General features: G+C 63.3%; 1 protein-coding gene across 1 annotated transcript in view; it reads left to right on the top strand.

Annotated features, from left to right (window-relative positions):
* LOC105307287 (neuronal acetylcholine receptor subunit alpha-7) overlaps nucleotides 1–7,836 on the top strand; it is a 113,474-nt gene that overhangs the window by 92,417 nt on the left and 13,221 nt on the right. The window contains exons 8-11 of the mRNA XM_011382715.2: nucleotides 695–889; nucleotides 1,783–1,869; nucleotides 4,381–4,490; nucleotides 7,762–7,832. Coding sequence (XP_011381017.2) covers nucleotides 695–889; nucleotides 1,783–1,869; nucleotides 4,381–4,490; nucleotides 7,762–7,832 — 463 coding nt within the window. The remainder of the gene's footprint in view (nucleotides 1–694; nucleotides 890–1,782; nucleotides 1,870–4,380; nucleotides 4,491–7,761; nucleotides 7,833–7,836) is intronic.

The following is a 7,836-nucleotide window of genomic DNA, read 5'->3' as shown; positions in this document are numbered from 1 at the left end:
CAGCATTGCAAGCTCAAGTTCGGGTCCTGGTCGTACGGAGGGTGGTCCCTGGACCTGCAGATGCAGGAGGCGGACACCAGCGGCTACATCACCAACGGCGAGTGGGACCTCATGGGTAAGCCCAGCGAGCACACGCGACGAGCAGCCCGCGGGGCCCGCCCTGTGCCTCCGAAGCCAGAGACCGCCCGCTCCACTTGGTGCCGCGTGGCTGTGTGGCGCTCTGCGGTGTCCCCCGTGACTTACTGAGCTGTAGGTTGGGACTCAAAGCGCCGAGACAATCCACGTCTCCCACGGGGCCTGGCGAGGGGACAGGTGAACGAGTCAGTGCTGATACAGGCGCCCTCCCGTCCCTCAGATCTGCTCCTAAAATCCGAATCCCAAAATCCCGCTGGACAGCAAGTCGCGGGCGAGGGCGCCTATGTTCGATGCGACGTTTAAGTAGAAAAACAATAGTCGCGTTTATAACGGTGCCGGCACCGCTGAGACACCCCTAGGAAACTGTGACAAGTGAGAAAGGGTCATTCGAGCTCCGATTACGTCCGTCTCCAGCACTGACCGGACCCCGTGGCTGTGCGTGCGTGCGTGCGTGTGTGTGTGCGTGTGTGTGTGTGTGTGTGAGATGCTCCTTCCCACACACGAACGGGATGATTTCATTCAAACGATGGTCTCTTTTCTCCTCCTCCTCCCCGTGGAGGGGTCCCCGGCAAGCGGAGCGAGAATTTCTACGAGTGTTGCCAAGAGCCATACCCGGACGTCACCTTCACGGTGACCATTCGCCGCAGGACGCTGTACTATGGCCTCAACCTGCTCGTCCCCTGTGTGCTCATCTCCGCTCTGGCTCTCCTGGTCTTCCTGCTGCCTGCGGACTCCGGGGAGAAGATCTCCCTCGGTGAGTGCCCGGATCCCCAGGGGGTGGCCGAGCTGGGACGGGGGGACCCCAGCTCTGTAGGGGGGTCCCCGTGGGCAGCCGGGCTCTAGGGGCGGAGATGTCACAGGGCCTGAGTGTCACCTCACACGCTGCCCCCTAGTCCTGTGGTGTCGGGGACACCTGACGCAGGCTCTGTGCTGGGTGGCCGTGCCCTGGGACACCAGAGCGTCCTCTGACCCTGTGGGGGGTGGGAATGTCTCTGATGAGCCCGCGCTTCCTCCCTGCCTGTCCATCCCTGTTCTGCTCCGTGGTGACGACCGGCCAGCTCTCCTTGTGGACAGGAAAAAGTTAGTCAGTTAAATCCCTTATAGTGGCCTTTGTCAATCGCCCTACATGGTGTAATTTCTTAAGATCACCCGACAGGAAGACAAGACGACTTAAGAGTTAGAAGGGCGGATGCGTGTCTCACCATCTCAGCCACAAGAAGCACGTTTAGCACACGCGGGAAGCCCCGGCAAGCCCGCGCCCTCTGCCTGCGGGGCCCGGGCACGCGAAGCGACGTGCCCAAGGTCACACAGCTAGTGAGTGGCAGAGCCAGGCCTGGAGCCCCGTTCCCGTGCCTGCGGCGTGCGAGATGCTTGAGCAGCCTTCGGCGACGCGTCTGGGGTTGATCCTCTCACGTCTGGCGCCTACGGCCGTCCCCACCAGGGACAACTGTGCCACGCTGGCAAACGGCGTGGCTGTCCCCAGGAAGCCGCCCGTGCCCGTGCGTACAGACGGCCACGCTCTCGGCGTCGGGAGCGTCTGGGACACCGCCGCCCGCCCCCCGCCCGCCCCTCGCTCTGGGGCCCCGGGCTGGGCCCCGGTGGGCGGAACTCGGGCGCTGTCTCAGGCGCCCTGTGACGCTGTTTCAGGGATAACGGTCCTGCTGTCCCTCACCGTCTTCATGCTGCTGGTGGCTGAGATCATGCCTGCGACGTCCGACTCGGTGCCCCTGATCGGTAAGCGGGCGCCGGGCTCTGCCTGGGGACGTGGGCTGAGCAGGCGCTCAGCATGTCCCAGCGCAGGCGTGGGGCAGAGCTGTCCCCACGGCCACAGACAGCCACTGCCCTCTGGCCTCTGCCGGAGGGGTGACCCGCGGTGACTGTCCAGAGTGCCCCTCGCCTCCGCTCACCACGCGAGGGGCGGGGGCCCGCCGTGCGGTTGGGCTGCGCCATGCGGGGTCACCCCCTTCCTCCAGGCCTCCCCATCCGCCTCACGCTCGTTATGCGGCCGAGGTGTCACCGTTAGAGATGCATTATTCCAGCTCCCATGGTTTGTCCACAAACCCTCTGTTAAAATGCGAGCCGCCCACGCTTAAGCCCCTCGCCACTGGGTGTCTCTGTGGGGAGCGTGGGAGGCAAGTCAGTGGGACAGGCGTCCTGCCAGGGGACATCGGGGCGAAAGCGAGCGTCGTCGCCCACCTCGGTGGCGGAGGCGAGAACCTGGACCGCATCCGTGGCGGCTCCTGCGGGCCCACGCCCCCCGGGGGCCCTCCTGCATGGTGACCGCGGCGGGTGGGAGTCGGGGAGCCCCCCGTGGATACCCCGGCTTCACAGACCGAGCAGGCAGGGCCCTCATTTGGGGAGCTCCCGGATTGAGGAGTCTTTCGGGCACAGACAGACCTTCGCGAGCACCCTGTTCGGTGCCGTCTGGAGAGCCAGTGCCAACCACCTTCCAGCCTGACCCCGGCCTCTCCCCCCAACACATGCTCTCGGCCGCGTCGCGACAGAAGCCCTCTCACGGGGGTCGGCGGGCCCCGCCTGACCCACGAGCCCATGGGGAAGCCTCGGGTGACACACAGGCCACGTGGAGGACGGAGTGCCGTCGACCTCTGACCTCTGCTGCCGACACTTCAGCTGTGCCACCCTTTGACCTTGGGCCCCTCCATAGGTCATCGTGTTAGTCCGCTGGGGCTGCCCCAGAACCCCACAGACGGCAGGGCTCACACGCCAGAAGTGTATTCGCTCCCCATTCTGGAGGCCGGAAGGCCAAGGTCGCGATGCCAGAAGCAGAGCTGGTCTCTTTCGAGGCCTCTCTCCTTGGCCTGCGCGTGGCCACTCTCCGTGCGTGCGTCCCTGGCATCTCTCTGTGTGTCCGCATTTCCTCCTCTTATGAGTACACGGGTCAGATTGGATGGAGGCCCCGTCTCCAAAGCCCGTCTCCAAATACCGGCTCGTCCTAGGCGTCAGAGCGTCTCATGAGTTTTAGGGGACACGGTGTTGCCCCAAACAGCCGCGGTTTGGCTGCTCTGCCCCTTCTGGGGGGTGCGTAACGCGAACTTTACGTCGCAAACGTCCGTTGCGGCAGCTCCGTGCGGGTGCGTCTCGGTCTCTGCGGGACGTGTCCTTAGCCGAGCGCGTGGCCTCTGTGCCGGGACGCTCCTGCTCCGAGCTCAGCCCCTCTGAGCAGCCACCACATGGCGGGTTTAGTAACCAGCGGTTAGGGAACGTCTCCCGTGCCGGGCTTCATCCTGGACCCCGGGCCCCTGCGACTGCTTTTTCCCATATCAACCCCGCAAGGCCACGGCCTCCCTGTTCTCGTTGACCTGAGCCCCAGAGAGGCCGAGCGGCGTCCAGAGTCACAGGTGGCAGCCCGTGGACCGGGGAGGGGGGGTGCGGTGTGGCTCTGTCACAGGCCCAAGCCGCTTCTCACCTGGGCCACAGTGGACACTCGCGTCCCTGCCCAGCGGAGCCGACGCTGATGTGGTCGGCCTGAAACTCACTGCCGCCGGCCTCTTCCTCGGGCTGGACGACGGCCCCCTCCCCAGGTGTCTCTCAGTGGATGGGGCCAGACTCCTTTTGCTCAGCAGCATCCCCAGTCTCCAGGCCTGATAGGACAGCCAGGCCTGTCCCCGTCCCAGCCCAGCATGTCCCTGCCCCGCGGTCGTCACGGCGGTGCCCACGCCCTCGGCATCGGGTGTTCCGGCCCCATAACGGCCTCTGTGCTCAGGTCTGGTGGGAACCACCTGTCACCGTCCTGTGAGAGGCCGTCCCCTCCCGCAGGAGGCGAAGGCAAAGGAGGCGGGTCTTTGGGCTGTGGGCGGTGGGCGGTGGTCCGGCCTCTGCCGGTGCGGGGTGGGCTGCAGCCCTGCCCACTCTGCGGCTTCGCCCCCTGGCGCTGGCAGTCAGGGGGCGTGGTCCAGCGGGTGCCGCGGAGGTGGCGGAGGTCGCGGGGGTCACGGGGGTCGCAGGGGTCGTGGATGCAACGGGGTCGCAGGGGTCATGGAGGTCGTGGGGGTCACGAAGGTCGCAGGGGTCGCGGAGGTCTTGGGGGTCGCAGGGGTCGTGGAGGTCGTGGGGATCACGAAGGTCGTGGGGGTCGCGGAGGTCGTGGGGGTCGCGGAGGTCTTGGGGGTCGCAGGGGTCGCAGAGGTCGTGGGGGTTGTGGAGGTCGTGGGGGTTGCGGAGGTCGTGGGGGTCGTGGAGGTCGCAGGGGTCGCGGGCGTCGGCCTCACCCCGCTCTCCCTGCAGCCCAGTACTTCGCCAGCACCATGCTCATCGTGGGCCTGTCCGTGGTCGTCACCGTCATCGTGCTCCAGTATCACCACCACGACCCCGACGGCGGCAAGATGCCCAAGTGGGTACGTCCCCTGCCCCGCCGCGGCTCAGGGCCCCCCCACCGCCCCCCGGGGGCCTCTCGAGGAACCACCCCGCCCGCAGCCAGCACCAGGAGCCGCACCACTCAGACGGCCCGGCCTCCCCACGCGGCCGGCCTCGGGGACACGTGCTCCTGGGGTCCCTGCACCCCCAACGGGGCTCGCCCACCGCCCGCCGCCCGCTCTGTGCGTTCTGCTAGCTCGGTGTCCTTTAACTTACTGTGGAGACCGTGCGGCCGAGGTCACAGCCGCGTGGCTACATCTGCAAAGCAGGAGTGTGAAGCGTGAGAAATAGAACGATGTTGACACACACACATTCGGTCGCGGGAAAGCGATCTGGCCCAAAGCCTAGGAAGCAAAGGTCAGCGGTTACCCGTGGGGGCAGGGGCTGGGATTAAAAGATCTAGGAGACAAATAAACAGACGACGTAACGGAATAGCCTGTCACCTTAGCCTCCCCCTCGCCTGCTGAGCAGGGCGACGTCTGCTGGTGGCCAGCCTGCCCCAGCCTCTGCTCCTCCCGGCCTCGTGCCCAAGCCCACCCCTGCACCCGCTGACACTCAGGAAACTGGGTGAGGGCAGAGCAGGACCTGGCCTTCTGCTCACCGTGCTTCTTACCAGGCCCTGCAAACCTGCCGGTCTTCATGTCCAGAGACGCGGCCTAGGGACAGCTGGGAGCCACAGAAGCCCTCTCGTGTCAGGGTGGGCCTGTCCTGGAGACCCGCGACCTTGCGTCCAAGCTCAGAAGGGAGCCTGGGTCTCAGTGACATGCTCGGTGTGGCCGCAGGATGCAAAGTGTAGTCCGTTCACCTCCCGGATCAGAGACGCCTCGGCCGTCTGAAGATACCCACCATGCCGTGATTTACAATTACCCAGGAGGTCACTTAGCGATCACTTTTTGGATGATTTGAAACATTTTGTGAGTTTGCAGCATGCACACTTTTAAAGTTAGTGAAGCTTCAAACTGCAGTAAGACTTTCCAGCATTACCTGTAACAGCCGAGATGTGCAGGCAGCCTGGGCATCCATCATGGATGATGGTGCGTACACGCCATGGAACATTCCTCAGCCATGAAAAAGAATGGCATCTCGCCGTCTGCAACAACACGGTGGACCTAGAGGACATCATGCTGAGTGGAATAAGTCAGACAGAGACACGCAAATGCCGTATATTTCACTTATATGTGGAAGATTTTTAAAATCAGCTTTACGACATCGCGTGTCCCCTTCTGCATGGCAAATTCTTACCCTTAAAACGACCCTCTGGCGCGGCTCATCGTTTCAGCGGTAGGCCGAGCTCGCCGAAATGGCGCCACCTCACTTACAAGTGCTGTCACCCCAGTCCTGGGCTCTTTTTGAGAAGCCCACTCCCTCCCCCCGCCCCCTTATAAGCCGGGACACATTTGCTCACGTCGATCTGCATTCTCGTCCAGCTTCCCGTCACCCCGACACCCTTTCTGTCTGTCCGTCCGTTTGAAATAGGCGATACCTTCACGCGTTTCAAAAGCCAACACCGAAGTCAAGTTGCACGCGGGGAAACCTGTCCCCACCACCAATACCGGTGGCCGTTTAGGTCGATTCCATGTTTTCCCTTCCAGGGCTCATTCATGCAGATGTGAGAATAGAAACACACACTCGCGTCTTACGTCTGAACTGATGTAAAGATAAGACGTAATGACACCAAGCCATTTTCGATGGCCCGTGACCATTGAAACACTTTACTGTTCCAGAAAAGTCTTGATGAAGAGCGACAGTCATTCAGTCGTCAGCACGGGAGCACAGGGCTGCACGCGAAGTGCGAAGCTTGTCCATCTTGGCCTCATCTTGCATGGCAGGCTGCGTTTTTCTGCCTCTCCACGTTTACCCGAAGCGTAATAACCTCCAAGGGACGTTCTAGGGGCCTGCTGCCCTGAAGGAGATACCGCCGCGTGCAGTGGCATCGTGTGACATCTGCACAGCCAGAAACAAAAGCACGACCGAGCAGAAGCAGTCGCGGGCACAGCTCGATGAGTGCCAAGAGCACCGTGCCATCTTTCGAGACGCGTTAGCCTCGAGAGCTCTTGGCTCAGGCGATGGAAGGCGAAGCCGTCTTGGCGTGTGGACCGCGGACGCCGGAGACGTGGCCCCGCGGCCGTGCGGCCTCCGGATTCGGACTCGCTCACTGTCCGGCTCTGGTCCCGGTTTCCCGGTGCTTTCCAGGCTGGGTGCCGGGCTAGAGTCCCGGGCGTTGGGGAGAGAGCCCAGCAGAGCCTGCAGAGGTCCACACGCCTTAAGCGACTCGACCCCCAGGAGGCCCCGAGCCAGCGCCTTAGCCTCTTGGAACCTCAGCTGCTTTGTCCGTAAAGTGGGGAGATTATGCGGACGTCACCCACGTGACACGGTGTGTCTCACAAGCCTTGTGTGGCCAGCCGGGCCGGCCTAATGATTCACCTGAGGATTCACCTGAGCAGGCGCCCTCGTTCCCACCGGTCAGGAAAATCCCTGAGGTTCAGCAGACAGGTCCCGCCAGGGGTTGCGGGCGGGATGTGGCATGCCACCCGCGGTGACTGAGGGCTGTTCGACCTGCACTCGTCACCTGTCTCCAGAATGTTCTTACAGGTGGGACGTGCACCTGTCACGTCGCCACCGGATCTGCCTGCCGTCGGGCACCGAAATGGAAGCGAAATCAGTCTTGGGGTGATGGCAGCCTAGGAAGTTGGGTTAGCGGTCCCTCAGCCTCCTCGGCCCAGAGAGCTTTGAGTGTCTTGGTTTTTTTTGCCGTTTGCATTTGTGGTTTTACAGTCCCCACGGCATTAGAAACGCCTAACGGTTCTGTTAATTAAATATGTCGAGACAACCTAATACCCTTTGACGAGCGAGCACCTGTTGGCAGAGCCCAGCCTCTCTGGTCCCGGGGGGCCCGCTCACCTCGTTTTCTGTTCCACGTCGTGGACATTCCCCACACTTGCTCTTTGTCGGGTCCACTTCGAACCCCGCTTCATGCTGGGACATCAGCGCGGGGTGGCGGTCTGATGTCACCGTCACAAGCCCCGTGAGCCAGGGGCTCACGCGCCACCTGACAGATGTCGCTGGGCTGCCCTTGAAATTTTCCAATCCTTGGGGAGCCCCTGTGTGTTCGCGAGGTGGGGAGGCGGAGTCCTCAGGGGAGGTAGGCGAGCGGGTCCCAGATCCGGAGGAGGACCAGGGGTCACCGGCGGCGGGGCTGGCACGGTGCTGTCACCGGCGGGGACGCCCCTAACGCTCGCTTGCCTCCCGCAGACCAGAGTCATCCTCCTGAACTGGTGCGCCTGGTTCCTGCGCATGAAGCGGCCGGGGGAGGACCGCGTGCGGCCA

Source organism: Pteropus vampyrus, unplaced genomic scaffold (genome assembly GCF_000151845.1).
Source record: "Pteropus vampyrus isolate Shadow unplaced genomic scaffold, Pvam_2.0 Scaffold487, whole genome shotgun sequence".
Lineage (NCBI taxonomy): Eukaryota > Metazoa > Chordata > Mammalia > Chiroptera > Pteropodidae > Pteropus > Pteropus vampyrus.
Note: the sequence above shows the minus strand (reverse complement) of the source record. Positions and strands in the feature narration are given on the sequence as shown.